At 52.4% G+C, this 16,430-nt stretch overlaps 1 protein-coding gene across 2 annotated transcripts in view; it reads left to right on the plus strand.

The window, feature by feature from the left end:
- The window catches only part of LOC105492253 (NKD inhibitor of WNT signaling pathway 1), an 83,607-nt gene that overhangs the window by 50,936 nt on the left and 16,241 nt on the right, over positions 1-16,430 (plus strand). For both annotated transcript variants that reach the window (XM_011759292.2, XM_071084520.1), the window contains one exon: positions 7,689-7,755. In XM_011759292.2, coding sequence (XP_011757594.1) covers positions 7,689-7,755 — 67 coding nt within the window. The remainder of the gene's footprint in view (positions 1-7,688; positions 7,756-16,430) is intronic.

Genomic DNA, 16,430 nt, shown 5'->3' on the forward strand with positions numbered 1-16,430 from the left:
ATTTAAGTACTCATGGTAGCCCAGGTGGGACATGGCTCTGGAGGAAGGTGCGACAGTGGCATGTGGATGCCTGTGACTGACTGGGGTGACAGCCCAGGAAGTGGCCTTTGCTGGCCCTTTGGTGACTGTGGCTGGCTGAGGTTCAGGATTGGGCAACCCGTCTCTAGGGATTATGTGCACCCTGTCGGGCCTCAGGCCTGAGGGCTGGAGGAAGGGAGTATGGTGGTTTCAGAGTCAGGCCCTGGGTCTGAAGTCTTTCCTGCCAGCCCCGCCGTACCACTCCTTGCTGGCTGTCCACCTTCCCTGTGCAAACCCTCAAGCCCGGGAGGTAGGCTCAGGTTGGGGTTCCCAGGACGTGGGGAGCTGAAGGCTGGGGATCTACAGTTAGGAGCACGTCGATTGCATCTTGGGCAGATAAAAATAGTCCCGGAGAAATCTGAGGAATTTTAATTGCTGCTCAATGTCTTTGGCGTCTTGAAGACCTGGTCCTTGCAAGCCAAACACAAAAGGCCTGGTCTGTGTGTGCAGCCCGGGGAGCCTGTCTTCCCTCCCACCTCAACTTCCACAGCTCTGAGTGGAGTCTGCAGATGGGGCTCCTGCAGGGACCCGCGGTACAGCAGGGCGGCAGGAGCTTGCTCCGCTGGCTCCCAAGCTTGCCTGGGAATCCTGGACTTAGCTTTGAGGAGGCTGTGGATTGCTTCTGGGAGCTGTAGGAGTCAGAGCTTTTAGTTGCAAGTAACAGAAACCTGACCTGAATTGCTGGAAGCAGCAAGGGCCGTTTAGTGGCTTGTGTGACCGTCCCATCGGTGAGAAGAGGGGGTGAGGGTGGGTCTGCCCCAGGGTTCACCGAACAGACACTTTATCAAGTGCCTGCCTGGTACCAGGTGCTGTTCAAGGGCAAAATAAACCCAAAGACCTGCCCGCAGGCAGCCTCCTTCTGGAGAAGGCTGGGCCTGAGACTGGTCCCAGCACTGGCCTCCGTCTCTGTCTGTGTGAGCTGCCTCCTCGAGCGAGCTGCCTCTGAGAAGCTGCCGATGAGATGAGATGCAGCCTTGGCACCGGAGAAGAGTTGTTTCCCTTCAGCTCCCAAGAGAGGGGTCCCGGGGGAGGGTTCCAATTGGCTTGGCTGCGGCCGGGGGACAGGTCTGGTGGGCAGAGCCAGGAGCCAGCACCAGGTGACCTATGGCTGTGGTGGGCTCAGGGGTCTTCAGGGGAGTGGCTGAGGACTCTGCCCTATATTTTGGCTTCTTTGGAAAGAGATGCCATTTATCTTGGAAGCAGCATGTTGAGGCCTGTGTTCTGATGACCCAGGCAGGGAGGGGCAAGCCTGTTTTCCTCTCCTGGGGAGGAGGATGCCCCCAGCCTCTCCTGTCCCTGGGGTCAGGCCTCCAGGAGCCCTCCCGGACTCCTGCCTGCTGTGCCCTCTTACCATTTCCCCGCCCTTTGATGAGGATTATTTTTGTATCACTGGCCTGAGTGTTGTGTAGTGTTGGGACGGGCTGGGTAATTTCCTAGCACTTTCAGCCTGCTGAGCTTATAGGCAGGGTAGGCTCTGGAGGCCTGGGAAAGCCCTAGGGGCCTGGGGATGGGAGGGAGGCTGTGTGGGCAGAGATAACAGGTCCACAGGGGAGAGGTACATGTGAGAGACATAGAACTTGAGGCCCAGAAACTGGACAGCCCCAGTTTTCCTCTTGTTTCCTGGGTATAGCCCTAGAAAAGAGAGCTGCCCATTGGTGGTGTGTGGGCTGGAACCCAAGAAGGTCTGTGCTCCAGGGAACTGTGAGCATCATCTTGGCCGGCCTCCCTATTCTAGAGACCCCTCCAGGGGTCTATCCTACTCTGTTACTTTCCACAAAACCTTGGACCTGTTACTTAATCTCCCAGCTTTTGTTTTCTCTTTTGTAAAGTGGGTTATTATCTGCGGTTTTACTAAATTGGATTTTAATTACCCAAGTAATATACTCATCCATTAAACATGAGAACACTTCTGATAAGGCTGGGGTTTATGACCCCCCACACCCGCTGCCTCTGTCTGCCCTCCCTTTCCTGGAGGTCGCTGTGGCTGTCGTCTTCCGCACGTTCACCCACATGGGGACAATCTCATGGTGTACATGGGTTTGGTGCTCTCCTCTGTGTGCAGATAGCAGCACAGTCTGCGTATCTTCCTGTCGTGGCTCCTTTGCCCGTCCTGTGGTCTGGCTGTCTGCCTGGGAGATCTGCAGATCTGTCTTGTTCTTTTGGAGTCCCTCTCGCGTGGTGTTTCTCTGTGGAGATCCAGTGCACATGCCTTTGGGGCATCCAAGGTGTTCCTGACTGCGGATTAACAGGAAGTGCATTGCCTTAAACATCACTGGATTTAAATGTGCCTCCAGGAAACACAGTGAGCATCGTCTCAGGGTGGACATAGAGGCACTGGCTCGCCAGGCATTAGGATAGAATGTAAGAATATTCCTGAACCTGTGTCGGGAAGAGGAGAGAAACTGATGTTAGTGCTTCCAGCTTCGCATTAGACACCATGTAGGCCTGTTGTCTACGTTTTTCTCATTGACTGCTCTTTGACATCAAAATCCCCATTTTACAGAAGGGGAAAATGGAGGCTGGAGAAGTTAAGTGATGTGTCTGCTGCCACTCGGCTGCCGAGGGTGGGGCTGGGCCCGGAGCCTGGGCGCCCCGACTACCAGGTTGCTCTGGACGCTGGGGAGTGGAGCATCCCTGTCCTGCCTCCTGAGAGGGGACAAGAGGAAGGCAAGAGCTTGCTCTCAGCAAGGCCTGGAGAGCGCCTGGCCGGGCTGCGGCCTCAGCGTACTGGGAAGAGAGAGCTTGCCAGGAATTTCCTGGGGCAGCTCCAGGGTAGGCTGCTTGGATCTAAGGGTTACAGGGTGGCCTGGGCCCTGCCCCCCTCCTCTTTCCCCGGCACGTCCCAACCCTGTACATTCTTGGAATCTGTGAGTTGTGCCGTGTTCTGTGGGCACTGGGAGTTTGCTTTGAAACCCGTGGCACCAACATCTGTTAGCTCTTAGAGAACAGAAAGATTGACAAAGCACTGCTGGGGCAGGCGGTGGGGGAAGATCTTACATTCAGGAGTAGGAAGTCTCAAAGACAGAGGAAAAACCCCAACCAAACTCCAGCTCGCTCCCCAAGGCTGCTTTGATGTGGTTTTCCCATTCCCGGAGGCCTTATAAGGTATCGTGCCTGGATTCTGGGCTCTGGACTGGTGCTGGCCGCACACCCTGTGCCCGGAGGAGCTGGCCTCTCTTCCTGGGGCCCAGTGTGGGCAGAGGAGGGGCTTTAGGGCCAGCTGATGGGGCACCACTGGGACTTAGGAAGGTGGCACATCTGGGCCTGAGAGGCCACCAAGCCAGGCCACTGGGCAGGAGCAGCCTGGCCCCAGGTCTGGTGGAGCAGGGGCTCTGGAGACCCAGGAAGGTCTTTGATCAGAACTTGCAGAAGAGGCTGAGGCCCACTATCCTGGAGGCTAGAGGGGAGGGGCCTGGGACCACGGGCAGAGTGACAACTAAGTAGACAAAAGAAGTGGAGGAGGGTGGCCGCTGCAGCCAAGCCCCACATGTGGGTTTCCCAGGTGCAGTGGTGAAGGGTGTGGGCTTGGGCACTGGCACTTACTAGCTGTGTGACCTTGGGCAAGTCACTTGACCTTTCTGTGCCTCAGTTGTCTCATCTGTAAAGCAGGGTAGTCATGGCAGTCCTTTGGAATACCTGAAAGGATTGCCATGAGGGGGAAATGCAGCCCCCTGAAAACCGTGTGCTGGGCAGGACGGGGCATGTTTCCAGGTGTCTGTGAGGGCACCTGGGGTCTGGCGAGTCTCTCGGCTCATCCCAGCAGTGTTCTGGCCACCATATGATAACAATAGCAAGAGTAATAAACAGTAACTACTGACCTCATGAACCCCATTTCCACTTTCAGCTGCCCTGCTAAGCGCTTCACATGCAGTGACTTCCTCACTTCTCACACTGCCCCCCTCAGATATCCTGATTGCTGTCGCCCCGTTTACGAATGGGGAGACTGAGGTGCACTAGAGATAAAGTTCCTTCCGCCAGGTGGCGCAGCACATGTGAGGCAGAGCTGGGATTTGAACCAAGGTCTGACCACCTCCAGTTCCATGCCCTCTGCACGGGGGCTCCCAGTGGCGCCGTCGAAGGTCGGAGCGTGTCTCCCGGCAACAGCTGCCTTCCCGAAGGGTGGTGCCGACGGCCTGGCCCTGGCCCTGACATGTGAGGCTGCCATCCAGGGCTCAGCTTGAGGGCAGGGCTAAGTCCTCAAGTTGTGGGGAGCAGCAGGGGAGCTTTGAGTCTTGCTAGGCAGATGGGAGCCATTGACCACTCACCCACGGGAGCTGCTGGCTGGACTATTTTTCTTGTACTCCTTTAGGTGTGATCCTTGGTCCCTGGTAGGTGCCAGGACTCCTGGCTACCTCTGCTCCCATGCCCACAGGAGCCCTGGTTGCATGAGTAGGAGCCCGGGCTGAGGCACCTGAAAGAGCTGGCTTGAGTCCCCACTCCGCCCCTTGCTGGCAGGTGATCCAGAGGGGATCGCAGCCTCTTGGAGCCTCTTAGCCACTTAGATGCAGGGCTGTGGGGAGGCCATTCTCCGGAGCCTCCTGTGAGGATCCCATTGGTCAGTACCTCGCACACTGTGAGCACTTGGTAAATGAAGGGTGACTGTCATCAGCACTGTTTCTGGTCTCATACGGTCCTTCAGGGTTGAGGCCACTTTCTTTGTAGATAATAACGGTAACGATTATACCTCTCACTTTACAGTTTGCAAATCATTTTAATGAGCATCTATTTCTTAAGAGATGGAAAGACCAGGGCTGTTGTGATGATTCAGGGGGTTAATAAATACACGTGTACACAGTTGGCCCTCCATATCCATGGGGTCTGTATTTATGGATTCAGCCAACCATAGATAGGAAATATTTGGAAACAAAAAAGCATCTGTACTGAACACATACAGACTTTTCTTGTCCTTATTCCCTAAGCAATACAGTATAACAACAATTTCCATAGCATTTACACTCTGTTAGGTATTGTAAGTAATCTAGAGGTTATTTAAAGTATAGGGGAGGATGTTTGTAGGTTATATGCAAATACTACACCATTTATATATGGGACTTGAGCATCTACAGATTTTGGTAGCCTCAGGGAGTTTTGGAACCAGTTGCCCGCAGGTACCGAGGAATGACTGTATATATAAAGTGTCTAGCATGGTGCCTGACACATGGAAAATGCACAGTAAGTGTCAGCTGTTTGGTTATTATTGTGGTTGATGACTGTGCCCATTTTACAAATATGTAGACTGAGGTCAAAGGCGAGGCAGGCGGTACAGCCAGGATGTGATCCTGTGTTTGGCTCCACATCCCACATGGCTTCTGGCCTAGAGACTCAAAGCTCTAGGAGCATGCACACTGCACACCGCAGACCCTGGCTGTGTGGCTCAGCGGAGGGGATGCCCTTTTTTTTTTTGAGACGGAGTCTCACACTGTCACCCAGGCTGGAGTGCAGTGGCGCAATCTCAGCTTACTGCAGCCTCTACCTCCCAGGTTCAGATGATTCTTCTGCCTCAGCCTCCCAAGTAGTTGGATTACAGGCGCCTGCCACCACGCCCGCCTAATTTTTTGTATTTTTAGTAGAGACGGGGTTTCACCATGTTGGCCAGGTTGCCTGACCTCGTGATCCACCTGCCTCGGCCTCCCAAAGTGCTGGGATTACAGACGTGAGCCACTGCGCCCGGCCGGGGAGAGAGAATTTTTGCAAAGTTGAGCATTGGCACAGCACAGTGCGTCCATGGACCATGGCTCCAGGGAGCTTTCCAGTGTTCTTCAGAGCAAGGTGCTGTTGAGTGGTGAGAGGCCTATCCCGGAACTTGCCAGAACTCTGCTTTCTGGGTGTGTCAGAGAGCTTGGTCCTCTGAACAGGGAGTGCTGAAGCTGTCATCGGTGATGACCGGGGTGCCTTGAGCACACGTGGTCATTGTTATAGGGTCCCACACGGTTGCCTTGTTGGTGGCGATGTCTGGAGTCTTTAAACTCTTCCAAGTGTGCCAGTAAAAAGACACGAGTACTCAGACGTCTCATTGATGCTGTCACCCAGCTGCGGTGCAGTCAGGGTGGCAGGCGCAGAGCCCCCCTCTGCAGAAGACCTCAGCGTGAAGAGGTGCACAGATGCTCTTGAAGACCGTTGCCTGTTCCCTCGAGGAAGCTCTGCCTACCAGCCTTTCAGGGGGCGGCGGCACCCGTCTTTCTCCTGCATGAAGGATGGGCTTTAATTGGCTGCTGGGGCGTCTAATGATGCCACCTGTGTGCATCCCTTTCCTGTCATCGTCTCCCAGATCCCCTGTCAACTCAGGCTCTGTTAACACAAACAGCCAGTTTACAAGCCCAGGAAATGTTCGATGATTATAATAATTGGCGGAGGAGGAGAGGGAAGCCATCCTGACTCGAGGAATAAAGTAGCCTGGTTTTGAAGTAAATGGGACACCAGAGTCTGAATGGCCACATTTTAACAGCTTTTAAGAAAGAGTGTGTAATGCCCTAGAAAGATTTGAAAGAAGAAAGAGAATAGCCACAAAATGTTAGCTGTTTGTCTTTAAAACAAAAAACAAAAAAAAAAAAGCAAGAGGCTTACCTCCAGCTGTGTCCAGTTGATGAGATCAGCAATACAAAGCCGTGTTTTTCTTTTGTTCATCAAGATGAGGACTGGCTTTTTTTTAAGCATCATCTGAGGTGCAGAATTTTTTTTTTCTCCCAAGGAAAGGGTTGGGTTTTTTTTTTTCTCTCTCTCTCTTTTATTTTTACAAAGAGAAGTTGGTGACAGCTGCTGAGTTTGGGCTTTTTTATTGCTTGTCATTTTGTGTTTTGAGAAGCACTACCATAGCATTATCATCCCCCCAAACCCTTGTCTGTCCTCCCATAACAGGAGTATTTCCTAAAGCGGGTTTCTTGGGACACGAATCTTGTGATGCTTTTGAAAAACGAAGCTCCATGGTCTGAGTAAGTTTGGAGAATGCAAAATATGCCAGCACTTGGAGATTCACAGTGTTTAGAACCATAGGAAAAGTCCTGATAAGTCCTGCTGTAAGGGATCTTGTTTAACTTTGTTTAAAAGAACCTTCTTTGATCATGGAAGTCTTCTGGCAGAATACCAATAAATACAGAAGACAGTTTGACAAGGTATGGTCTAGCTTCTTCCATATTTGGAGTTATCCTGCTAGGGTGGGTCAGACAGATGGGGCCTTTGTTGATATCCTAGAAATTTCCCAGCTTGTGGACCAGCAACACTCCCCTCGCTAACTTGACACCTCCTGGTCAGGTTAGTTGGGATGAGATCCCAGATATCCTTAACTCACTGGTGGGGAACAGGCAGGGTGAGTGCAAGGAATCAGGCTGGTTTCCGGAAAGCATGTGTGTTGGTGAAATATGGGAGGCATGATGGAAGACCAGGTGGAGCCATAGCCTGCAGGGGTCTGAATGTTGTGCTGATACGTGTGCGTTTATGTTAAGGGCAGGAGGGACCCACCTTGGTGCTTAACTTTTCAGGTGCGATAGGATCTGCCTCAGTTGACCTGAATTCCCATCAGAAGAATCAGCCCAGGGTCTTCAAGGCGCCACTTTTAATGTCTCAGCACTGGACTCCCCCTAACCCCTACTCAATGCCTCTGCTTTGTCTTCTAGGAGCTCGTGGGCGACGTGTTGAGAGACACGCTCAGTGAGGAAGAGGAGGACGACTTCCGGCTGGAAGGTACTCGGAGTCCATTGCTCTCTTCTCAGCAGCAGCGAGTGGGGGAAGCCGGTGTCCAGCTGGCCGTGTGCCCTGCATATTCCAGAAAATCTGCAGACGGAGGGCACAACAGGGACCTTGTGACTCTGGGTGGGGGTGGACTAGAGGGTGAGATGGAGGAGAGGAGTAAGACTCAGATGTGGCACTTCATAGGTCCAAGCCCAAGTGGGGGCCTGGTCACCTAGGTCCACGTCCTGACCCTGCACCAGATTAGCTGGGGGACCTCGGACAGGTTGTTGAAACTCTGCTGCTCCTCTGGGGATAATAAGAGTGGCTGCTCAGAGTGGTGTGTGAAGTGTGATCAGGCAGTGTTAGGCATGGAGTAAGCATTACACACAGTGCCTATTCCGTTTCCTCCATCGTGTCACTCCCTTGGTGCATGAGTGCGCGCGCACACACACACACACACACACACACACACAGAGTCAGCCTCTCACCTCTCTCCTGTGTCGTCCTCCTTCCTTTCTTGAGACGGGGTCTTGCTCTGTCACCCAGGCTGGAGTGCAGTAGGTAATCATTCCTCACTGCAGCCTTGACCTCCTGGGCTCAAGTGATCCTCTCACCTCAGCCTCTCAAGTAGCTAGGACTACAGTTGCACCCTACCATGCCAAGCTAATTTTTAAATTTTTCTGTAGAGACACGGTCTCACTATGTTGCCCAGACTGGTCTTGAACTTCTGGCCTCAAGCAACCCTCCCACCTCAGCCTCCCAAAGTGCTGGAGTTACAGGCATGAGCCACTGCACTTAACCGCTGCCTTCTTCATGGTGAAGCGCCGTGTTGTAGAGAGAATCAGGATACTCAAGTAGAGGATCTGCTGGCTGCTGGTGTGCTGGTTTGACTTTGGGCAGGCCACCCCACCTTTCTGAGCCTCAGTTTCCACATCTATAGAATGGGAACAAGGGCCTTTGCTCTGCTTGGCTCCCAGAATTGGTGCCAGGAACGGATGACAGCGTGAAGCAGAGTGTTTGCTGAATGGGAAATTTTAAATTCAGAAACGGGAAGAAATCACCAAATGGAGGGCTGCCTTACGAGAGTAAGGAAGGACATCTCTGCTGAGACCAGGCAGACAGCTGGCTGGAGAGCTGGGGGGCCATGGTGCAAGGGTCTGCAGAGGGGGATCCAGGCCTGTGGGTGTCCGAAGGGCCGCAAGAGAGGGGAGCCTGGGCCAGACCTGAGGACCGTGGCCACATCTGGCCTGAGAGCTGTTATAAATATAGAATCTTCACTCCAGCCCAGGCCTGCTGAATCCGATCTGCATTTTAATAAGCTCCCCAGGTGACTTGCATGCACACTACACTCGGAGAAGCACTGTTTGAAGATACTCACTCCGTTGCCTAGAAGTTGGAGGCAGGCTGGAGAGCCAGGTATCTAGCAAACTTTGTTCAAATGTAAGCAGGCCCCAGATCAAGGGGGAGGAGTCCTGTGAACAGAAAGCTTTGTGTGTGCATACAGTCTGATATCTCTTACATAAAAGAAGGCACCAGACCATCCTCAGGAGTTTCTTAGGGTACCACATATGCATATGACTGTGTGGATAGAGGCCTAGACAGATGATAACCATAGCTCTTTCCAAACATGGGAGGAGACTTAAGTCTGTGTTATCTGCATTTCATGGTTAAACTTTTATAAAAGAAGAACATAGTTGGGCATGGTGACTTATGCTTATAATCTCAGCACTTTGGGAGGCTGAGGCTGGAGAATTGCTTGAGCTCACAAGTTCAAGACCAGCCTGGGCAACATAGCGAGACCCTGTCTCTATTATCAATAATTCTAAAATTATATTTTTTAAAAAAATCAAAAAAGATAATTATGTATTCCTTATGAATTTAAAAACTAATGTCAGTATTTAAAAGTGAAAACCGTAAATAAGGCAGCAGGAGCAGAGCTACTCTGGTTTGAGTCAGGTGGGCATTTGGACCTGTCCGTGTGGCCCTTAAGACCCCATGAGGGACCCTGGACCCAGTGGCCATCTGTGGTCCTCTGGCACCCTTGGTCCTGTGGTCCGAGGCCGCCCACCCCAGGGTGGGCAATATGGTGTGGGTGGCAGGCCACCACATGGCTAGGTCTGGTGAGAGCAGGTGCTACTGAGTTCTGGCCACAGAAAACCAACTGTCTGCTCCGGACCTGGGACTGGGGGGTCCCTCTGTGCTACTGGCCAAGGGAGAAAAAGCCGAGTCCTGAATCTCTTCTTTGTCTTCCTGTTGGCCAAGTTCATTGCCTCTTGGCGGGCTGGAGAGCTGTTTAAGAGAGAAAAAAGGCCATCTGAGGCGTGAAGATAAAAAGAAGTCTTTTAGCCATCCCAGGAGAGGATGGCTTTAGCTCCCGCGTTGTTATGTAAAGCCGGCCCTAATCCAGCGTCTTAACCGCCTTAACTGGCCAGCTGGGAGCGGGAGGGATGGGAGATTAAGGCTGGGCTTGGTGCGAGGGCCAGGGCTGCAGAGCTCCTTTTGAACTGGGGAAAGAACAAAGTAAACATCAAAAGTCCCAAGCTCTGAGAGCTGGCTGGGCGTGGCAGGGCTGGTGAGGTGAGGCTTTCGTGGGGAGGAGGGGAGAGGGCCCCCTCCTCAGCTGACCCAGCTAGGGTCTGAGGACCAGGGAGGGGTGACCCCATGCTCACCTTTAGCACACACCCGGCCTCCCTGCCCCACAGCTGGGCAGCACTCCAGGTAGTCGCAGCCTGTGGCTTGGGCCCCACCGGGAGAATGAGTGCCAGGTCGCGTTCTCCTGCATGGCCTCCAGGAGTCACTGTGTCTGAGGGTGCTGCAGCCACTGCTTTGTCCCCCTCTCCCATCTCCCTCTCTCCAGGAACCCCCTGCCTCTCACCTGGTGAACCCTGCCCCCGCCCAGCTTCTTGGCTATCTCTGTGTCTCACCTCTGGGCCTTTGCTCATTCTCCCTCTGGGTCCTCAAGTGCCTGGTTCCTATCTCTCCACTTCCCGGCATCTTTCTCTAGGAAGCCCCCTCTGCAGGGCGCGGTCCAGCCTGCAGGGTCCCTGCTTCCTAAAGGAGATGCTACAACCACTGAAGTCAGGCAGCCCCTCCTCCTCAGGACCAGGCCCGGGCCTCCCAGCTTCCAGGGCAGGCCTTGCTTTGCTCCTGCCGCCCCCTCCCCACTGGCCTGACGTGCAGACGTGGCAGCCCTTGGGGTGGTCTCTGCTTCCTCAACCCAAGGGTGGATGTGCCTGGAGTTGCTCGTTCTGCCCAGCAGGGAGCAGTGCTAGGACCGAGACCTGGTGGGGGCTTAGCAACACTCTGGGAACTCAGGTCCTGTTCAGCTCTGCAATGGTCCCTAACTTTGCCTTCCTCATCTCTCGTCCCTTCATTCTGACTTTTTATGAATTTGCAGCTCAGACCCCATTCTAGCCTGGCTTACCCACACTCACTATGTGACCTTGGGCGGGTCACTTCCCTGTGGCTCAGTTTCCTCACTGGGTTCCTTGTGGCACTTCTTCGCCAGGGTTATCGTGAAGACAGTGAGGTGATGGATGTAGGTCCCAAGGGTGGCCCTGGTACAGAGTAAGTGCCCAACACACTTGAGCTGCCATGATTCTTGTTTCCTGGGTTCATTTTTCTTGAAGAGGCACCAGCCCATGTTTATAATCATTTACCTAGCCCAGATCAAAGACGGCCTCTTTGCAAAGCTTCTTTAATCCTATTAGAATCTCCAAAGGCCTCCCCGTGCTCCCGGTGCCTGGAGTAGGGTCTGGCATGCTGTATGTGCTCAATAAATAAACACTCACTGAAGAAGGAAAGTCAACACCGTGTAGTCACTGAAAGCAGGCGACTCCTCCCTCTGCCTCACTGAAAGCAGGTGACCCCTTCCTCTGGCCTCTCAGGCAGGTCCTATGTACCTGTGTTGGGGCCTAGGCTAGTCCATCCAGGCTCCCAGGGGTCAGATGTTGGGCAAAGGGACTTGGGAGGCCTATAGTCTCTTTCATTGGTAGTTGGAAAACTAAAGCCCAGAGAGGGGAAGTGACCTGTCCAAGGTCACACAGCAGTCTGAGAACAGAATCTGGCCCCTCACTCCTCGCCATTCGGTATGTGCTGGGCATTTGCTGCAGCTAGGGGCTCTGCTGGGCCCTGGGTTCACAGTGAGCAAGGTAGGCAGGCCCATTGGTCACAACATTCACAGGAGGGAGGCAGGGATGAATATGTAAATCTGCGAAGGAGCATGGAAGTTTCTGGTAGTGGTTCTCTGCTAAGAGGTAAAACCCAGGGAGAGGTAGAGTGAGGAGGCTTTTCTGAGAAGGTGATGTTTCACCTGAGATGCAGATGTCAGGAAGGAGCCAGCCATGGAAGAATGTAGGGGGAGAGCAGCTAGGAGGAGTGAGCAGAACCCCAGGGTAGAGGGAACTTGGTGTTTGGGGAAGAACAGAAAGGAGGCCGTTGTGGCATCAGGAATGAGAGTGGGGCGGTCGTCAAGTGTGGGACCACGCACTTGGGTTGGAGAGGGTTGGGTGGGTGACTGCTGGATTCTGACCTGTTTTAAGAAGCGAATTCTGGCTTCTGGGAGGGACTTCCCAGGGGCAGGGAGGAAGGGGGCAATGAAACCAGGAGGTGATTGCAGGGTTGCAGGCGAGAGGAGATGGTGCTGGCCTAGTTTTGGAGCTTGGGGCTGGGGAGAAGTCCATGAGGCTAGGGGTTGGAGCTGGTGAGAAGGGAGTTGAGGGAACAATAGAGATCAGGGATGCATCTTAGACTTTTGGCTTCAGGAACTAAGGATTTGGCAGTGTCACTTCTGAGGTGGAGGTTTTGGCAGGTGACCATCAAGTCTTCTGTTTTTGGACCTGTTGGGTTCAAGATGCCCATTTAACATCCAAGGAGAGGTACCGAGGAGGCCGTGGGATACCTGCTGATTGGAGCTTGGGGTTCAGGGAGCAGTTGGGCAAGAAACAGAGAGAGAGCGAGTTAAGACTTCTCGGGAAGTAGCCACGGACATTGCCTGGGACTCTCGGGCAAGGCTCCCTAATACACAGGGCTGGCGGTGGCTTCCTAGGAAGGCTGGGAGGAAGGGGAGTTCACGGGAGGGCAGCAGGGACCCCCAGATGGAGGGGCAGGTGCCTATGCCCTGCCGGCTCCTCTCCCTCAGTTCAGAGCCCATCCTGTCTGGGGGTGTCAGCGGCCCTGACTCTCCACTCCCCTGCAGTCCCCCCAGAAGCTGAGTTGCAGCGGTGACAGAGAACAAGCGGACTTTGTTACCTTGGCAGTTTCTCTCAAGTCTGCTCCTCATAAAAGCTCAGCTGGAACAGTGGAAATTCTGACTTGTGTCAGATACCGGAGAGGCTTTAATAGTTTCAAGTAGCTCGGGGTTAGATTGTAAAAGCTGAATTTCATCACATGTTTTAACTTGGGTGGGGACGGAGAGGGGAGAGTGGAAGGGACATGATATTTTTAGCCCACAGAAGGCTTTTTCTCCCCTTTCCCCCTCTCTCTCTCCCGGGGCTTCCCCCTCCCTCCCTGAACAGATGTTTCGTCTCAATCCTGTTCAGATCTCAAAGCTGAGTGGCCACCAGCCTTATGCTCTGATGAGGAAAAAAAGGCCAGAATATTATTTGTTGAGAAGAATTTCCTCCCCCACCCCCCTTTCCCCCTTTTTTGTTTCCCCTCAGTTACAACTGGTCCATAAGCAAAATCTTGTGGCAGTAAAATGCAGCTGGGAGGCAGGATGGTGGAGAAGGCCCTGGTGGCATTTCTGGTCTCAGGAAGGGGCAGACCCCCACTGGTGAGAAAGCTGGACATTGCCCTAGAGGGCACTGCCCTGGGTGAGTGAATCACTGCTGTGGTGCTGGTACTGGTGGTTTTTCCTAAAAAGCAGGATCTCAGAAAGATGGATATGTTAAGTCAGGATTTTTTCGGTTCTTTTGGACACTCACTTAAACTTTTGGCTCATGAAATTGAAAAATCCTAGGGTAGATCTTGCCTAAAAAGGCCTGTTTGGATTCTGGAGCTAAAACCGTGTCGTGGACACATGCACGCACACACACACACTCACACACGCACGTATATTCACACACTCACACACGTGTCTCTCTCGCTGCCCCTCTGTGTCCCTCTCCATAATTTCTCCCTCTGTCCCCTGGTAGCTTCTCCCCCACAGGTGGCGAGGGTGGCAGTGCCCAGCTCTGGGCACTCCCATCCTATGAGCACAGCCCTCTCAGGTGGAAGAAAGTTCCCAGGTCACAGTGGTCCTTGTACATGTCAGACTCACTTTACTGACCACTTTACTGGTCACTTGACCAGGGTAAATCTAGGTTTTGTGGGACCTGAAGCTTTCAGGGGCTAAACCAAAATAAATATCTCACCACCTCAGTCTCTCCTTAGCTCATGTCCAGAAATGCCTGTATTTCCCCCAGTATCCCCTCACACAGGCACAGGATGTCAGAATGGTTAGATGACAATCTTAATAGATTGAGGATAAAATGCCTAATTTGGAAAATGTTACAAATACAAACACATATGACCACATAGACACCTTCAAAGACCCATTCTGACTTGGAAAGGGCCCATATAGGTGAGAGGGCCCAGAAGTCTAGCTTCATTAGCTTCTCCATAAACTCTCCTTTCATACTGACCTAGGACCAGCCACATGGCCTTCAGGATGAAACAAGCTGGATCAGGTCGGGGTACTGAGTGCAGTGCGACCCTGGAGTGGGATCAGTCTCCATAAACTACATAGACTGAGAGTGGGGGACGAGTGGCTCTGCGGAGGAAAGCCAGACGCTATTATCAGAAGAAGGAGGATTGTTGGACAGGCAGGAACAGGTGTCAGCTATTGTGGTCTGACAGAGTGGAGAGGCCAGTGGTTGAGGAGTTGGGAAACTGGGGTTTAGTTCTCTTTGTTCCACAACTTCTGGGTTCAAATCCTGGTTCTGCTACTTACTGTTGTTTCCTTTTGATGAAGCTGATGATGCTGATGATGATGCAGCACCTATAGTGTGATAGACACTGCCCTATAGACATATATATCTCAGGGTATATATATTGGGCTGACGGAAGATTCAGATGATTAAATGAGTGATATAATAATGGTGTAATAAGGCTCACTGAGCAGGGAAGCCTAACCTAGCCCTGAGGGTGTGAGAGCATGCTGCTCAGAAGAAGGGAGGCTTAAACTGAAGACTTGAAGGATGAGCGGGAATTGCAGAGCTGGAAAGAGTGTTCTTGGCAGGGATGAGAGCATGGCAGGCTCAGAAAAGGGAACGCAGTTGCAGAGAGAGACAGGGCTGAGAGGCAGCAGCAGCCGGGTTGTGGAAGCCTTTGGACCCCTCCTTAGGGGCAAGGGGGCCAGCGGAGGGGTTTAAGCAGGGAAACGTCGTAATCAGTTTTGGTTTTTAGGCTTAGTTTCCTCTTTTGCACAATGCCAACAGTAGCACACTCAGTGTTAAGAGGACTTAATGGAATAATGTGTGGTACTACTAACTTCACCAGCCTCTCCGTGCGGCCCAACAAAGTGTGTGTGGCTGTGTTTACAAACAGAGGTGGGATCACTAGGACCCTCATTCCCTGTGGAGAGCCTGATACAGATACTGCAAGAAACCATTTGGCCTGGAATGCACATATGATATCTTTCTCTTTTTACTGGCAGCAGATTTACCCGCCTAATTATATTTGGCAGAGGCTAATATTAAAATTCATCTGCATTCCCTCGAACAGCTGCTGTCAGAAGGTTGCGGACTCAAACATCTTGGCAAGCAACCCTGAGACTGAAATATTTGCAGCAGATAATCTGTACGTGGACAATTGAGAAAGGACTGTGGATATGTCAGGGCGAGCATCCAGACTCTAGCAAGGAAGTTCTGGCTTGTGTTAAATCTTACATTGTATTCACCGAGAAGAACTTGCCAGGTAACTAGGCTAAGAGAGGGGTCTGCCATGCATTTGAAGTGTTAGTAATTTCTGGTCTTTAGTGGGGCCGATTTAGTCATAACTGTGTTTCAAATTTGTCTCTTCTTTCCAAGTTTCATATGCACCAGGCCTTTCTGTATTGTGTTTAAGATAAGCTGGCATTTACTGGTATCATCCCGGGTTTGGATTTTTACCTAAATTTCAACTCCCCACCTCCCCATGGCACTTCCCAGTCTCCATCAAGGCAGAAGGTATGGCATATTTGTTATGTAGCCAAGCTTCCTTATGCCTACCTGTAGAATGTGCTGTAGTTCAGCAGGCCTGGCAGAATCTTTGCCCTGTGCACGGATGGGAAGCGCTAGGCATTGGGCAACCCGGGAGCAGAGGCCTAGAGGGCCCCAGATCTCAAGAAACTTGCTTTCTGGCTGTGCAGATATGGAGGCTCCTGTGAGGCAATCAGAAGGTCCCAGATAGGAGTGTACAGAATAAAGTGCTAGACTGAACGGCGGGAGACAGCACCCCACTAGCTCCGGATGCATTCGTGCAAATCAGAAAAAAACTGCCCCTCCTCAAGACACCTTTCTGCCATCTGTCCAAAGGATGTCATAAGCAATACACATATCTAGGGTATCGGTCATGTGAGTGGCACCACCTGGGGATGTACAGTGCACAGCCTGCTTCTTGGAGCCGGTCTCCTAGTGACCCCAAGTGACCCCGGACCAAGGGGAAGAGCCCCAAGGAGCTCACCCTGCCAGACTGTTGAGGAGGGTGGGTCTGTTTTATTTCACAGG

Source organism: Macaca nemestrina, chromosome 18 (genome assembly GCF_043159975.1).
Source record: "Macaca nemestrina isolate mMacNem1 chromosome 18, mMacNem.hap1, whole genome shotgun sequence".
Lineage (NCBI taxonomy): Eukaryota > Metazoa > Chordata > Mammalia > Primates > Cercopithecidae > Macaca > Macaca nemestrina.